Source organism: Nycticebus coucang, chromosome 2, assembly GCF_027406575.1.
Source record: "Nycticebus coucang isolate mNycCou1 chromosome 2, mNycCou1.pri, whole genome shotgun sequence".
NCBI classification, from domain to species: Eukaryota; Metazoa; Chordata; class Mammalia; order Primates; family Lorisidae; genus Nycticebus; species Nycticebus coucang.
In genome coordinates this window covers 129,331,501-129,348,935 of record NC_069781.1, presented here as the reverse complement: position 1 = coordinate 129,348,935, position 17,435 = coordinate 129,331,501, and the positions used below count along the sequence as shown (strand labels likewise).

General features: G+C 45.3%; 1 protein-coding gene across 2 annotated transcripts in view; it reads left to right on the top strand.

Annotated features, from left to right (window-relative positions):
- IGF1R (insulin like growth factor 1 receptor) overlaps positions 1 to 17,435 on the top strand; it is a 325,796-nt gene that overhangs the window by 275,770 nt on the left and 32,591 nt on the right. Inside the window, exons 9-15 of one of the 2 annotated variants that reach the window (XM_053581792.1) lie at positions 1,141 to 1,308; positions 1,499 to 1,703; positions 6,747 to 7,030; positions 8,312 to 8,448; positions 8,980 to 9,139; positions 15,069 to 15,168; positions 15,753 to 15,823. In XM_053581792.1, coding sequence (XP_053437767.1) covers positions 1,141 to 1,308; positions 1,499 to 1,703; positions 6,747 to 7,030; positions 8,312 to 8,448; positions 8,980 to 9,139; positions 15,069 to 15,168; positions 15,753 to 15,823 — 1,125 coding nt within the window. Of the gene's footprint in view, positions 1 to 1,140; positions 1,309 to 1,498; positions 1,704 to 6,746; positions 7,031 to 8,311; positions 8,449 to 8,979; positions 9,140 to 15,065; positions 15,169 to 15,752; positions 15,824 to 17,435 lie in introns of both variants that reach the window. The other variant, XM_053581791.1, reaches the window with a different exon arrangement.

The following is a 17,435-nucleotide window of genomic DNA, read 5'->3' as shown; positions in this document are numbered from 1 at the left end:
CTTGTGTGTATGGTATACCCCAAAGCACCTGCAAGCTGTTTGTCCCTTTCAGATTTTAAAAATCTGGATGAACGCATTGCTTAAATGATATGCAGTGAAAGTGTCTTTTGCACTTTGGACAAACCATCAGAATCAATGCTTTTTTGTGAACCCAGTGAAAACAAGATTTTGGTGGTCCTTTATACATAAGGCAGGTCTGGGTTTGAGATGGAGATCAGTAGTAAGTCTAGCTACATCAGATTACTGTGCTCTGCCTGTAAATCAATATTCCTTTTGCTGGTAATAGAATCTGTTCTTTTAAATCAGGGCTTCCCGTGTTTGCATTTTTTAGACTGCCTTTCAGAGTCACGTCTCAGCCGTTCCACTCAAGTGTGCTTACAGAAATAGTGGATTTCCACGAGATGCCTTTCCCCCATCTCTCTTACGCAGGGGGCGGGGGTGGTGGTGATACACACTCCTTCATACACACACTCTCCATCCCCCTTTTCACCTCCCTCTTCCATTTTGACTTGCCATTTTTTTTTTTTTTTTTTTTTTGTAGAGACAGAGTCTCACTTTATGGCCCTCGGTAGAGTGCCGTGGCCTCACGCAGCTCACAGCAACCTCCAACTCCTGGGCCCAAGCGATTCTTTTGCCTCAGCCTCCCGAGTAGCTGGGACTACAGGCGCCCGCCACAACACCTGGCTATTGACTTGCCATTTTTATCAGAGCTTCGGGACCTCAGATCAAATACAAATCAGTCCGTTTTCCCATTTGTTAAAACTGCTATAGTGAAAAGCTTTGGAGACTGACAGTTGTAACTAACGTGAGAAATAACTGATGTTGGAATTAACTGTAGATTTTACACGGTCTCTTCTAACCCTGGCTGTGCCCCAGCAACCTTTTTTCCATTTGCCACTCAGTAATGGTTGTTTTCGCAGAGATTATCCAAGAAAAGATATCATAAAGGGAAATGTTGGTCATTTAAAGTAATAACTATTTCAAAACAAGGTTCAGTTTTCACTTTGTGTTCCGTTTTTCATTACTATTTTCTTCTCCGGGTCAAACGTGCAGCTTCCCATCGGTTTGTGTTGAGTGTCTGATAGCTTGCTCTTGGGTTTATTCCTGTTCTCTGAAGCTGTTCTTTGATGCCCTTTCCAGTTCCATCCATTCCCCTGGACGTGCTTTCGGCATCAAACTCCTCTTCTCAGCTGATCGTGAAGTGGAACCCTCCCTCTCTGCCCAATGGCAACCTGAGCTATTACATCGTGCGGTGGCAGCGGCAGCCTCAGGACAGCTACCTTTACCGGCACAATTACTGCTCTAAAGGTAAGGAAGGATGCAGGGTTCACATCGTGTGAACACTCGTGAGCCCTGATATTACACGTATCAGGTAACATGGTAGCTCTTTGTTGGAAACCAGCCCCTCTTCCTGATCAAAGGTGCAATAGCTTTTGCTCACGAGCATGTTTAACACCTTCCCTTCCCACTCTCATCGTGGCCTCTCTTTTCCGAGAAGACAAAATTCCCATCAGAAAGTACGCCGATGGCACCATTGACATCGAAGAGGTGACAGAGAATCCCAAGACGGAAGTGTGTGGTGGAGAAAAAGGGCCTTGCTGTGCTTGTCCCAAAACTGAAGCCGAAAAGCAGGCCGAGAAGGAGGAGGCTGAGTACCGCAAAGTCTTCGAGAATTTCCTGCACAACTCCATCTTCGTGCCCAGGTACCAGTGTCATTTGAATTTTTAGTTGTCAGAACCTGCTGCTCAAGGTGGATGGGAGGTCCTGCTGCTTATTCTCTTATCAGGTAGTTTGTGAGTAGCAGACAGGGAGTAGCAGGAGATGAGGTTGGTTTGGTGAGGTGAAATCCTATGGAAGGGGACCAGGACTCAGTTGCTGAGGGTGGCTGGTGTGACAGGTGCTGCCACCCGTCAGCCACCCAGCCTCCTACAGAGAGCGGGTGGCTCCCCATGGCAGAGAAGAGAGCCGAAATCACTCGCCCAGGTTCCTGGAAACCAGTAAGAGAAAAAAAAGCAGGATTTGGGTCATCTTCGTCCTTTCTGCTTCTCTCCACTGCCACTCTCAGCCTGGCAGAAAAGGAATGGTCAAGAGGGAAAAAAATGAAAACATAACCAGATGCCACAGGCGTCCTTTACAAGTAGTTAAGGGAAGGAGCCTAGAAAGCCTTTCAGAGTCACAGAGCCCCTTCTGCAAAGGCTCTGCTCCTCTGCACCGATGTGGGTTTCTCTAAAGCAGGCTCAAAAGTGGAGGAAAGTAAATGTTCATAGCAGGACTGTTCATAGTAGCCAAAATCCAGGATCACTCCCAAGGTCTGTCACATCGGCAGGTGAGTGGATAACACAGTGGGCTGTGTCCTTGCAGTGGGATAATACTCAGCCATGAAGTGGAAGGAAATTCTGTTCCATGCTACGGCATCAATGAACCTTGTAAACACCATGCCAGTGGAACAAGGACAGGCACAGGAGGACAAACAGTATAATTTCATGTGAGTGGAATACATGGAATGGGCAAATTCAGTGTGACAGAAAGTAGAGTTTAGCAGGAGCTGAGGGTGAGTGGGGAATGGTGAATTATTCTATAATGGCTAGAGTTTCTGTTTTAGCTGATGAAAATATTTGGAAACAGATAATGGTAATGGTTGTACAATATTGTGAATACAACTAATACAACTCACTTATATCCTTAAGAATGCTTAAAATGGCAAAAAAAATGTCCTATATATTTTTAATTTAATTTTACTGCAATAAAAAACAGTAAAGAAAATATGAGGTCAGACAATTAACTTTGCGAACTCATCCTAGAAAAAGTGCTGCATACTTCAAAATGCTGAATATCGCTATGGTCACCTTTAAAGTACTCCCCTTGTGGCCAGGCATGGTAGCTCACGCCTGTAATCCTAGCACTCTAGGAGGCTGAGGCAGGTGGATTGCTTGAGTTCAGGAGTTTAAGCTACTTGAGCAAGAATGAGATCCTGTCTCTACTAAAAATTGAAAAACTAACTGGATGTGGAGGCGCAAACCTGCAGTCTTAGAAGGCACTCTACCCAGGGTGACAGAGTGAGACTCTGTCTCAAAAATAAAAAAAAAAAATAAAGTGCTCCCCTTAGGAAGCTGTGCACTGACACCAGCGCCTGGTCTACCTTCAAAGCACTTTTTCTAGAATGAGTTTGAAACATAATCATCAGACTTTGTAGTTTAAAGAAGAAAAAAGTGAAGGAAAAGTTCAGCAGAGTAGCCCAGTAATGTCTCAGAAAGGAGATGGAAAAAGAGTGGTATTCTGTGGCTCCCTTTTTTTAGTGCAGATTTTGGAAACATCCTTGTGCCTGAGGAGCCAGCTTTAGATCAGTGTCAGACCCCCCTGTCCACGTGTGTTCTCTTTCCCTCTCCACGCCTCCAGGGCCCAGAAGCCTGTAGTGGCTGCTTTCTTAGCTTATAACAGTACAGAGTTTTCAAAGTGATTTTTTTTGTTCCTGCTAAGTGACCATCTCCGTACTTGTAAAATGGTTGAAGACAGCCATCTTATCCTAACAAATCAGTAAAGCGGGGGATAGAGACCTATTAGAACTGGAGGCCCTGTTTCCTTTTGAAAATGAAACTTCATTCCCTGGTGGCTTTCTTCCCCCTTCTTCCCTCTCTGACAGTAAAAGCCCCCATTTCTGGGAGGAGGGCCCGAGAGCCCACCACGAGCTCTCCCAACCTGCCCTGCCAGGGCTCTGGCTGCAGGTAGACTACCGGGGCTCAGGTGTTTAAAAACTGGGACTCAGGTTCAGTGACCTCCACCAACCTGATTAATCAAGAATTGATTGGGGACATGGCCCCCGCTTTGGTACATGTCAGGGCTCTCTCCCTTTGTTACGTTGTTTCTCCATGTAGCCCATTCCACCCAGGCTGGCAGAGGCTCCGTTGGTAGCAGTTCTCTCACCCCAGGAAAGGATGAATTAGAGTGTCCCAAGCAAGTTGGGCAGGAAGTTTGTTTATTCTCTATCAAAGGCTTTTAGTTATGTTGGCATTTAGTCTGTCATACCAGCCCGCCAGCAGAGGTTCAGGACTAGAAAGATTTTACTAAAAGGCTCCCAGCTTTCAGTTTTAATTACAGGGCAATACCTTTTTCTTATCAGATATGGAACAATGATGCAAAAGCAATTGTGGTTGGCACAGATGTTATTAATGCACAGTGTTCATTTTGTTGGGTTGAAAATAAGTTTCCTCTGATGATTCTGCTTATTGGACACGTTCACCCATCCCTTAGTCCTTTTTCTCTCCTGAGACAGGTTTGACTCGTGATTCTTTCCTCCATGGATGTGTCGTGATGTCACATTTCGTCCGTGGTGAGAGGCTATGATATCTAAGAACTTACTGTTTGTTTTTTTCCTCCTACTGAGTTTTGACAGAATTCAGGTAAAGGAGTTTCCGGATGACAGGAAGGCTGATTTTCTGTTTTGGTGGCTGAGCCAGCTAAGTCAGATGTAGCTCTGTCCTCATCATGCAGAGCATCTTGTGTGCTTGGGAGCAGAATGGATGCTGGTGTTCGTAGCATTGGTTTCTGAAGTCAGTATTTGGTGGTAAATGCTTTTCATTGACCTTTGTCTGTCTGTCTTCAGTCACCTAGCTTGATAGCTTGGTATTACTAGCTAAAATGTTGGCAGACTATGGAAAGTAGAGGCTTTTCGGTAGGGGTGGGTCATGTGATGGGGTGTGTGGAATTGGCAGTAATGTTTACTATTGGTCATGCCATTTGGAAATGTAGCCGTTTACAGAGAATCACGAAGGGGCCATTGTACTTACCCACAACTATCTCCCAGATCACATTCTGCATTGCCTCCTTCCCCGAGTCCCTGGTTTGGTTGTCTATGACTGTGTGGTCTCTAAAGTGTGGTGCTTATAAATGAGTAAACTACTGCAAGTGCTTCATGATGTGACCCCAGCTCATAATTGGCAAGCTGGAAGAGGGGTTTTAACACAGTGTTCTTAATGTTTTGCAAGGCATCTTAAGCAACTTCTTATGGACACGAGTGTGTATTGTGTTGGTTTTGAAGGGAAGGCAGGAAATGTGTTGATAATGCATTGAAAAAAGATCTCCCCAGTAATAAACCTGGTTTCTGTGTTCTCATTCGGTTGGGCTGGCTGGCTGGTTTGAGGATGTGAGGTGGGGGATTAGCAGCCTCATTTCCTAACCCTTCCTCCCCATGTTGTGAAAGCAAACACACCCCCGTCCGTGTGCTCCTCTGCCTGTTGGCATAAAGGTGTGTGTGTCATGCCTTTGGTGGGGCCCTGCATACCACTGCATAAAGAAGCACCATGTTTTCCTCAGAGGGATGAATCCCTGGACTAGCAGACTGGGGAACAGGGGCCCTTTCCCCAGGCTCCCTGTTGTTCCCTTCCAGGTTTGGGCCTATGGACCCACAGGAAGCAGGCTGAGCATCAGCTTCGCGTGGCTCCTGGGAGCTGCTGCTGCTGCTATCCCCTGTGTGAGACTGAGGGGCTGCCCATTTTCTGGGCATTCTCACTTCCTCAGGAAGACGGGATTTGTCCCGTGTGCCTCCTGCCTTTTGCCCATTCTAAGACCGGTGACTCAAGCCAGTAGCCTCAGTACCCTAATTTGCTGTGGCGTGTCTGTGTCTGACCCAAGGGTTGCTGTCTGAGTGCTTCTCTTTATTCAGCTTTTTTTTGGTTTCTATATCAGAGTCCTGTTTTTAAGGGTTTCTGGGAGAGTCACAAAGCCCACTTTTTAACATTCGATCAGAGCTGTGAGTGGAGATCTGTATCCCCCTGCTCCTTGGACTTCTTCATCCATTTTGGGATGTGAGTGTCCCCCCTGGAGATTTTATACACTCCCTTTCACTCTCTGTCTGTGGCTGTTGTTCCAAGCTTCTCCAACCCATGGCAGAGACTCTGCCCTTCTTGGGAGGCCACGAGTATTCCCTGCTGAGTAGGAGGAGGCAAAACCAGGCCCAGAAGACCTAACGTGTGTACACAGACTCCAGGAGCTTGTGCAAGGCTGTCAGCAGGAGCTCTGGGAGAAAGGCCTGGGGGTCCAAGCAAGTACTCACTGCTCAGCTCCAGGCACCAATAGTTTATTTCCACAGTGCAAGGGGATCAAAGGAGCCACCGTCACAAGCCTTTGAATTCCCATGGCCCCATCTGTCCTAGGACCTATGCCACACAACCCACCCCTCACCAACACCCTAATAAATCTTAGTGCCACCAGGAGGTTTGTCACATTTAATGCTTTTAACCATAAGGTCTGTGACCAGATGGCACCAGCATTATGATAAAATAGCCAGGACATTGCCTGGCCAAGAGTGGCTGAGGCCTTGTTTGTCTCTAGGTTTAAAGGAATAACCACTCTGAGAGCTGGGGGCAGTTTGTGCACGGAGTCTGGGGTTTGCAGAAATTAGAGAAAGCAAGATAAACAATGAAGAAGGAGGCTAGGTGATGTGGCACACACCTGTCACCCTAACCCTCGGGGAGGCTGAGGCAGGAGCATCCCTTGAGCCCAGGAGTTTGAGGTTGCGGTGAGCTATGATGCTGGCCCTGCAGTCTAGCCTGGGTGACAGAGCAAGGCCCATTCCTTCAATAAAGAAAGAAGGAAATCCCTGTATTACTTGTTGGTTCTTACCCAAGGGGACTGAATAGCTCCTTTCACGCCAAGGTTCAGATTTTTCTTTTCTGTTACTCTTACCCAAGTCATGGAAAAGACAAAAGAGGTAGAAGCACTTACAATCCAACTTTCTCTCTTCTTCGCAGACCTGAAAGGAAGCGAAGGGACGTCATGCAGGTGGCCAACACCACCATGTCCAGCCGAAGCAGGAACACCACGGCAGTGGACACCTACAATATCACAGACCCAGAGGAGCTTGAGACGGAGTACCCTTTCTTTGAGAGCAGAGTAGACAACAAAGAGAGAACCGTCATTTCGAACCTGCAGCCTTTTACACTGTACCGCATCGATATCCACAGCTGCAACCACGAGGCTGAGAATCTGGGCTGCAGTGCCTCCAACTTTGTGTTTGCAAGAACCATGCCTGCAGGTATGGTGTGATCCAGCTAGTCCCCCTTGCTGATTCCCTAAAGCCTAGTGGAGAAGACTGTGTTTTACAGACACAGAGTCTGACATCAGGCCCATGCCCCTTAGTCTGGTGTCTGCCTACTAAATGGTGTGTGATCATTGGTAGGCAGCTTGGTAGACCAGACACCAGGGAGTAGAGCTTTGCTCTCCAAGTGATATCACTTCCGGTGGTCTCCTGGGGAAAGTACTGAGAGCAGAGAGCTCCCTGCAGGTTCCTCTCTCCTCCTGCTTCTTGGTTCACACTGTGCAAGCCTATGGCCCCTTGTCCATTTGTGCACGGGTAACTTAGGCTGCTCCCTCCTGAGTGCTCACGGACTAACCTTCCCGGTTAGCTGCCTTGACTCACTATCACTCCTCAGGTAAACTCCCTGCATAATCCTTGGTCCTGCTTGTCTGGTTGTCTTCAGCTTTCCCTTGTATGTTAGACACTGCCTGTCACTCAGATAGCCATTTGCCCATCTTTGAAGTGGGTGAACTGCCCAGGCCTCCTTCCGGCAGGAGGCTCCAGGTAGCAGAAGGAGCGAGGGGTGACTAGAGTCTGGGAAGCAGGGTCTCCTGTACACAACTCTGACATTGATGTGCAGCACATCTTGGGTAGCCATCAGCCTTCCATGCCTCGGTTTCCCCAACCTTCCTAGGAAAGATGTACATCACCTGAGCCCGCAGTGCCTTTCCCAGCTGTAACTTCCCAGGACTTTGGCTCACCACTTTGCAGAAGAGAGAAACTCCCATAAGGTCTGCTGGCAGTGACAGTTCATGCAAGCAGGAAGAGCTTGCTCCTGGCACCAGCTTCTTCATGGGCCACTTGGGCCATTCTTCACACCTGTGTAAAAACTGCAGCTGCTGTGTGTAGACACTTGCTGGGAGGGGCCTGCCACCGCCTGGAGGCCCTGTGCACTGCATCTGCTCACTTGCCACCTTTGCAATGCTGCTTCTGTCCCATGGTTTCCTTCTTTCAAGTGGTGGAAGCAGAACGGAAGGAAAAAGTTAATTTAGGTTGCCAAGATTTTCCTACCAAGCTTGGTAGCAGGCTTTCCTGCTGGGGAACTGGGGCGGAGGGGGAGGATCCTATGGTACCCTGAGATGTTCACGTCATCCAGTTGGTCCAGTTTTGAAACCTCTGCTCTTGTAATCAGCCATGGGCCTAGACACAGACTGAGAGGTTACTCAGGTCAGCCCCGTGTTGGTCTCACTCCCCAGAGACCTGAATCCAACATGGTTGCTTGTTTAAATTGTTGTGCAGAAGGAGCAGATGACATTCCTGGGCCAGTCACCTGGGAGCCAAGGCCTGAAAACTCCATCTTTTTAAAGTGGCCAGAACCTGAGAATCCCAATGGATTGATTCTAATGTATGAAATTAAATATGGAGCACAAGTTGAGGTAAGCATAGAGCTGCAATCCTTGTCTGCTTGTATTTCCATCAGAGTTGATAGCGCAAGTTATGTCACCATGCAGGTTACCTTACCTCCTGGTTAGCTTAAGACCAACACAATAACATAAGACGGTAATCTCTGAGGATTTGGGTCTTTCTACCACCCGCATGCTTTCTGAGGAGTACTCCACAGCTTGCAAGGAGCTGGCTCTGTGTCACCCCCCCAAGAAACTGTTTCATTGTAGAAAATGACCTGTGGCATTGGCTAGATCAATCATAATAACTTTTGATCATGCTGGAGTTCTTCTGGGTTCCAGAAGTGTTTGATTAAAACCTTTGGGTATACTTAAAGCTACTTGAGGATAACGTAAGAGTTGGTTTCTTCCCCTTTGTGGCCAGCTGAGGTCATTGCTAGTTGGGAGGTCAGAGAGTGAGCAGCAGCTAGAGCCACCAGTGCAGTGAGCTTTGGGATCTGCTGGCAGATCCCAGATTTCTCTGAAGCTTATGGGAAATTGACATGTTATGTTTTTTTCCCCCAGGATCAACGGGTATGTGTGTCCAGACAGGAGTATAGGAAATATGGAGGGGCCAAGCTGAACCGGCTAAACCCAGGGAACTATACAGCCCGAATTCAGGCTACCTCTCTGTCTGGGAATGGATCATGGACAGACCCTGTGTTCTTCTATGTCCAAGCCAAAAGTAAGACTTATGGAGGGGAGTAGCATGGTATAACAAAAATAGGTCGGGCCAGGACTTGGGAATCTGGGGGTACTGTGACTCTTTTATTTCTAATTTTTTTGTTAGAACACAGTTGGCCAGCTCTCAGAAGGGTAGTGCTAAGGTAGTGGCACTGCGTCTGGGAGTTTGGGCTGGGAGGATGCTGAGCTTTGGGTCTGTACCTCATGTGACAGACAGGGAGAGGGTCTGAGTCCCCTCTTTTGAAATGGTGCAGCCCCTGGAGAGCTAACTTCCTTTCAACCCAGCTATGTTCAAAGCCATTATACCCAGCATTGAACTGACTTTTCTACTGCCTTCTTGGAGCTGGTTGGGCTCAGGATCAGCGCTTGGAATCTTTTTTTTTTTTTTTTTTTAACTTTATTCAAATTAATATGAGGGTACAATATTTAGGTTATATTGTTCTCACTTCCAGAGTAAAGTCCCATTTGTAGAAGAGCAGGGCTTGGAAGTGAAAGAAATCTGAGTGTTATCTGCTGTTATCCCTGCTCCAGGACAGGGATCTCTGTGACAGCGTCCCAGGCTGAGGCATTCTGCCCCGCTTAACTGCCCATTGGTAAAATGCACGCGTGCTCTTAAGGTACCAACACATGAAGCACATGGTGTGCAGTGTTCGGTGCAGAGATTGAGTAATGGGAGTTCATGCTCAAGCCATGAATGAGATAATTCTGAGGCTACTCTTCGGGATGATTTCAGATTTTAAAACTGAATTTTTCAAGATATATAAGCAAAACAAGGGCCACATACTTGTCAGACCAAGAAAATTTAATATTTTGTTTGGTGAAATTATTTCTATACAGAGTTTCTGATAATTCTTACTAGAAGCCCAGTTTGTTGGATTATTTTATGTTCATGTAATGGGATCCAGTTTGGCATATCACCTTTCCTTCTTGTTCCTCACATACAATAGCAGTGTAGTCCTGCCTCGTGTTAGTACTCTTTGGATCTAGTGGTGGTAGTCTCTGATGTCCAGGCTCTGATTCCCTGATCTGTAGTCTAAGACAAACACTGTACAGACCCAGCAATCTCACCTCTGGGTCCAGAGGAAATGAAATGAGCACATCAAAGAGATACCTGCACTGTCGTGTTTGTTGCAGGATAGGGACTCGTCCTAATGTCCATCAGCAGATGAAGGATAAAGAAAACATGGTGTATGAGTGTGTGATGATTAAGTTCTCCTTACCATGGTCACCCTCTTAGGAGGATACGCACCAATGCCAGCACCTAGTCTACCCTTCAAAGCAGTTCCAGAACTTTTATTTTCTGGAATGGCCATCAGAGCTATCATCATACTGCATACAAAAACACACAACAACAATGATAAACAGGCAAACAGGCCAGGCACAGTGGCTCATGCCTATAATCCTAGCACTCTGAGAGGCCGAGGCAGGTAGATCACTTGAGCTCAGGAGTATGAGACCAGCGTGAGCAAGAGTAAGACCTTGTCTCTACTAAAAATAGAAAAATTAGCTGGGCATGATGGTGGGCACCTGTAGTCCCAGCTACTTGGGAGGCTGAGGCAGGAGGATTCTTTGAGCCTAGGAGTTTAAAGTTGCTGTGAGCTAGACTGACTGACACTACTCTAGCTTGGGGCAACAGAGTGAGGCTCTGTCCCCAAAATAATAATAATATCACTCCTCCCTTTGTAGTCTATAACCAGTTGTACTGAGACACGTGGGTATGCCTACATGCCACCCTATCCAAACCCGTACATCTCCCATATGCTAGAACTCCTTTTGCAGCCTAACTCCTCCACCTAGCAAGTGCCTGTTCATCCAGTCATATGCAGCTCTGCACCTCCCATGATGAACAGAACAAACAGCTGTGCAGTATTTGCACAATCTAAAAAAATAATAATAAATGACACTTAGCAATACACTGCCACACACCCATATGAACACATCTGTGAGACACGGATATACCAGGGTTTTGAAACCTTACCAAGTGTTTGTACAATGCTGCCAACTTAAACACACGGTGGTAAGTTCATGAACTTCATTGTTAGACCTCGTACGATGAGGCTCTGATGGCCATTTCAGAAAAAGAATTCCAAAATCGCCTTGAATTGTGGACTAGGCACTAGCATTAGTGCATAGCTAATTTCCCCAGGGGAATACTTCAAAGGTGACCATAGTTATATTCAGCAGTGAGGCATGTAGCACCTTTTCTAGGATGAGTTCATGAACTTAATTGTCAGTCCTTGGATATACACAATGAAATATTTCTAGCCTTAAGAAAGAAGGAAATCCTGGCATTTGCGACATAGATGAACCTGGAGGACATTATGTTAAGTGATGATCTCGCTTATATGTGTAATCTAAAAAAGTTGAGCTGATACAGGTTAAGAGTTGATTGGTGGTTACCAGGGATTGGGGCAGGTGGGGCTTTGGGGAGATAATGGTCAAAGGATAGAAAATTTCAGTTGTATAGGAATAAGTTCAAGAGATATTTTAGACTACCAGGTGACTATACTTAATAAAGTATTGCTAAGAGAATAGTTTTTTTTTTTTTTTTTTTTTTTTTTTTGGCCGGGGCTGGGCTTGAACCCGCCACCTCCGGCATATGGGACCGGCGCCCTACCCGTTGAGCCACAGGCGCCGCCCAAGAGAATAGTTTTAAGTGTTCTTACCACAAAAACATGACAAGCATGTTAGGCAACGCATACGTTAATTAGCTCCATGGAGGAGCCATTCCACAATGTATACATATTTCAAAAATAACTGCTATACATGATAAATAGATGTAATTTTTGTCAATTGCAATTAATTTTGTTTAAAAAAAAAAAAGGACTGCATTAGTCCATCTGGTTAGCACCAGATATTCCAAAGCTGTGCATGATATCTGAAAATCCTCATACCGGTAGATAGCAAAGGAAGGATGGGGCATATAGCATTGCAAACCTTGAGCCAATATTATATGTGCCTGGCACTGTGCCTGGGTTCAAGTTTCAGGGGTAAACAGATGCTTAGGCAGGTAATTTTGTCAATGAAAAAAGTCTGAATTCTCCCATTTAGTCCATTTAACCTAGTCTTACCAGTTAGTCTGTGCAACCTTCCGAGTTCTAGAATGTTCACAGTATTCCTGCAACCCTGTCCAAGGCTATGGCTTGCTTTCTTTCTCTCCCTGCTTTCTCTGTCTCTTTCCCCTTCTCTCTCCCATCTCCCCCTTCTCCACTCCAGCAACACAGCCTAGTTTAGGGGGTCTTGTGATCTTTGAGACAGCAGCATTGGCTCCTGGACTTGGGTGAATTTGGCTTGTTTTGGGAGACCCTGCCTGCTTGTGCTGCTCCATCTTTAGCCCCATGACTGCCAGGATGCCAGTGGGAAACCCAGGAGTCCTTCTGGTGGAATTCTGCCAGCAAAAGTTGGCATATGCTACATGGAAATCGGATCTGCATGCTGGCTTTACTGCTAGGATCTTTTTTCCTTATGTCAGATAAGACTCTCTCCTGCTACAGTTTAGTCTCATTTCTTCTTGTTTAATCTACAAAGGAGACAGATGCTTTGGAAGCTTTCTGGCAACTGCTCTCCTTACAGGAGCTCTGCCTGTGCTTGCATACTATTGAGTGACCCTTCATCTCTCTTCCAGATGAAATAATCACAAGCCTTTTGGCCTTTTCTTGTAGCCTAATCTCTTGTACCAATTTTCTAGCCATTTAATCATTTTGTTCTTCTTTCCTGGATGTGTTCCAGTTTTTCCATGTCCCTGTTGAAATGTGAAATCAAAAAGAACACAATACAACCTGATTTTGTAAGTGATACAAATATAAGAAATAGGCCTCTGGAGAGGGAAAAAAAGCTGGCTTCCCCCTTAGTGATGATAACTTTTGAGTATTTTAAGGAATTAGAACATGCAGGAGCCTGCATCCACTTCAAGAGATAAAATATCAATAAAAATATCCATCTTTGATAAAAAATATCTTTCATTTTAAAATTAAAAATAGCTTTAATAGTCTGTAAAGAGTAATCATGATAGAGTTTTTAGTGGTGAAATAATCATTGATTATTGATCAATGTTACTTGATCCCCAATGAGTTCCAAGCCCATTTCTACATAGACATCTCAACTTGGGTATCCCATGGCTACCTCAAGCTTCTTGTGCCAAAATCCAAAAATCCAAAATCATAACTACTGCACTCAAAACACCTCTTCTCTGCTTCGTTCCAGGTCTTAGTCCTCACAATCCCCTCATCACCCAAGCCAGCAACCTCACAGCCATCCCTCACTCTGCTTTCTCTCCAACCACCTGTTTTTTGTTTTTGTCTTTTTTTCTGTAGAGACAGAGTCTCACTTTATGGCCCTCAGTAGAGTGCCATGGCATCACACAGCTCACAGCAACCTCCAACTCCTGGGCTTAAGTGATTCTCTTGCCTCAGCCTCCCGAGTAGCTGGGACTACAGGCGCCCGCCACAACACCCAGCTATTTTTTGGTTGCAGTTCAGCCGGGGCCGGGTTCGAACCCGCCACCCTCGGTAAATGGGGCCGGTGCCTTACCAACTGAGCCACCTGTTTTTTATTCCTACCACAATCTGGTGGACTCTGCCATTTAAATATCTCTGGAATCCAGCCCTTCCCTTGCCACCTACACTGCTGCACATGGGCCTCCAGGTTGCCCGCATTATGGGAATAGTATAACCTGTGGGTACAGGAAGGCACCTTCTGTAGAAAAGGAGCAGTGGTTTCTTCATAGAGTCTAGACTGGGGAGTGCGTATCATGCCCAGAGGATATGGGGTATCCCCCTCTCTCTGAGACATGGCAGTGTCTCCTCTGTGATGCCAGGCCCTCCAGTCTGTCCTCAGCCTGGCTATCTCCCTGGTATACAAGTTTCATCACTTTACTGCTGAGCCTGAACGATTTTGCTGGCTCCTTTTAATCTGTGAAGTTGAAACTGCTCATCTTGGACAAGGCCCCTTGTGAGCCAGCCCTGACTTCTCTCTAGGATCATCTCCAAGCCATTTTCTCACCAAGGAACACATGGCTTTCTCCTTCAGGAGTCGGGTAGAAGGAGCCTGTCCTTGGGGAGCATCCCTCGACTCCCTCTGTCTTCTCCCTGCTTCTCCACATCCTTGCTTTCCGAGCAGTCCATTTTTCCAGTGGTCATACAACCCATTGACACGAATTTCCCCCATCCTGCAGAATGTTCCAGGGTGTGGGTCCATGTCCAGGTGCCCAGTCTGGTGATGTGTGCTGCTGCTGCAGCAGGCCCTGTGGCCTCACTCTTGGGACCAGACCCGTGTGTTTGTGGGGCATTCAGAGCAGCTTGGGCAGGGATGCTATCCACCTGTTTTTTGGTATGCGTTCACTTTTTTAAAATTCCAGATTAATACGAAGATACCAACGATGAGGTTACAATGTTTGCATTTGTTAGGTAAGGTCCCTATTTAATTGTGTCCCGCACCCAAGAGGTATGCCACATACCCATACATTGTGCCCATTAGGTGGGAGCACACCAATCCCCCTCCCTCATATGTTCTTTTACTTTAAATTGTCTGTGGCACTACCTTAAGACAGATAAAGGTTGGCGTGGCTGGATAAGAATCTTATCCATTTTATTTTTAGCAAATGTATGCATGTTTCACTAATAGTCATTCAGCTGCAAGCAAAGATTATTTTCTTTTAGTCCATCAGTCTGTCTGTAACATCAGAATATACTGGACTGAAAAAAATATATACAGTTCACTCTGTACTTATTTAATCTTTTTTCAAATAATTCAGCTTGTTTGATGTGTTACTGCCGATAACCATTTACCTTAGGAATTACAACTGCATGATGGAAGTAAAGAAATATTCAGAGATTGCTGTGGTTTTTTTTTTCATACCTTCAGCTGAATTTAAAAACCAAAGCGAGTTTACCTAATCACATTTTATCATTTCTTCCCCTTTGCTGCAGCAGGATATGAAAATTTCATCCATCTGATCATTGCTCTGCCCGTGGCTGTCCTCTTGGTCGTGGGAGGGTTGTTCCTCATGTTGTACATCTTCCACAGAAAGAGGTCAGTGACTTGTGCCAAGTTCAAACACTTCTGCAGCTAAGTGGTGTGATGATTTGTATGTGTGTGGAGGTAGTCTTGTTAAGGATTTTGAGGAAATAGTTTACGGATTGCAAAGCCTTATTTTTCCAGACAGTTGTTCTTGACAGGGAAAGAGAACATTTTCTGATAATTTTAACCACAAGCAACAAGATGTGTTTTGATAGTACAGACCTTTCCCGTACTGGCTGTCGTGTTGTACAGATACTGCAACTTGCGCAAGCTTTTCCAAACTTGATGTTTCAACCCTCCCAATCAGATAAGTTGTTCTGTCATTTTCCAATAAAAGAAAGAAACAAATGTTTCCTAAAAAGCTCTAATCTGAGGGGCTGAAGAAGCCAAAAGATGTGTTAGCAAATGTCTGCTGGCCAACCCAGGCCTGGCTTGGGAGTGTTAGGTAAGAGCTGCCATGAACAGTACACTCTCCCCACGCCTTTGTCCAGATGCTTCAGGAAACAACACACAGGCTGTTAAGACAAAGATGGAAGGTACACACAGAAATGTATAGAGATGAGTCTTATTAACCTAAGTCTTATCTTTTCTGACAGAAATAACAACAGGCTTGGGAATGGAGTGCTGTATGCGTCTGTGAACCCGGAGTACTTCAGCGCAGCTGATGGTGAGAGTCCCAGCCATGTTCACTGCTGGAGTTCAGGGGAGGTGGATCGGGAGCTTTTAGGAGTGTTGCTAATTAGGGAAAGGGGAGAGGTTTGCATTATTTCAAGATCTCTTGGGCCTCAGGTCTGTCTTCATTCATATTTCTTCGTTTTTTTTTTCTTTTTTTGATCAAAATTTTCAGTCGTTCAGAGACTGTGTCAAAACTTCTGGGATATGGGGTGCCCCAGGGAAAAACAGGCTTCAGAGATGAATGTGGCCAGCCCAGTAATCAATTTTATGTAATTGCTTGAAATTTTATGCTAGAATGAAAAAAAAGTTTTTAATTGTTAACATCTACATAGAAGATAGGCTGCAGCTGACAAACGGTCCTTTTAAACTAGTTTCAGTTTGAGCATCATATCATTATAATTGTCTTTGACCACTTACGGCCTCTCTGCTCATTTTATCTTGGAATTTTTCTGTCATTTCCTCCTGACTGGGGTCGTGCCCTCATGGCTCATCCACATTACTTTTGCTGATAACTAATGAGGGCCATTCAGTTCAGTGTCTGGGGAGGTCTGACTTAGAAGCTGGGTTGTACTCAGTAATTATTTCTATTTTTTCCCCTTTTTTTCTTTTTTCTTCCTAGTATGCTCACACCCAAACCTTTTGAGTAAATCAGACGGGGGTGGGGTTGGTCATCAGTCCCAGTCATTTTTGTTCCATTAGCTGCTCCTCTGCTAGGGGCTTTTACGAAAACCATTCCATTTGCTCCTGACATCCCTGCAAAGTATGTTCTCTCAATGTCCATCCGTAGATGAGGAAATGAGCTCCAAAAATACTCTTCTCAGGCTCACATACCTAGATAGTTTAGAAGTCAGGATGAGAATTCAGTCACCGTGGAAAGGGCTGTGAGGTTTCCTGGGCAATCACGAAAGCTGGGCAGGAGGAGGGGCTGGATTGGGCTCGTTCATGTGTGAATTCAGTAAATGTGTTCAGAAAAAGTGTTTGCTGCCTTCAGGAGAAGTGAAAAGTAGATGAACAGGAAGGAGGTCTGAGATACAGCGTGGTGATTATTCTACTTGATTATCCTGACCAAATGAGAAAACATAGATAATTTTTGATAATTGAAAATCTGTATAAATGTCTAAAGCTTTACTGTGATTTCTTTACTCATTTCTAACTCAATTATGTTTGTCGTAAAGCCAGTTGAAAGCAGCCTCCTCCATTATCCCTATCTTCATAAAGGTCTCACAAAGTTGTTTTTTTTTTTTATAGTCATATATACTCATATATTTGTATGTGGGTTTATAACGCATAGAGAACATTCTGGAAGGATGCATACCACACTTGCAAGGGTTGTTCCTTATGGAGAGAATCTTTCTTTAAAAAAAAAGCCAGGCATGGTGTCACATACCTGTGGTCTTGGCTACTTGAGAGACTGAAGTGGAAGGATTTCTAGAGTAGGAAGGAGTTTGAGGCCCACCTGAGCAACATTAGCAAGACCCTGTCTCTTAAAACAAGAAAGCAAGTATGCATTCTTTATATAAATAATGGGCATTTTAAAAAAATCAAGGTAAGGGAGTCATCACAGACGATGAAATTGATAGAGACAATGCAAGGCCGCTTCCCCT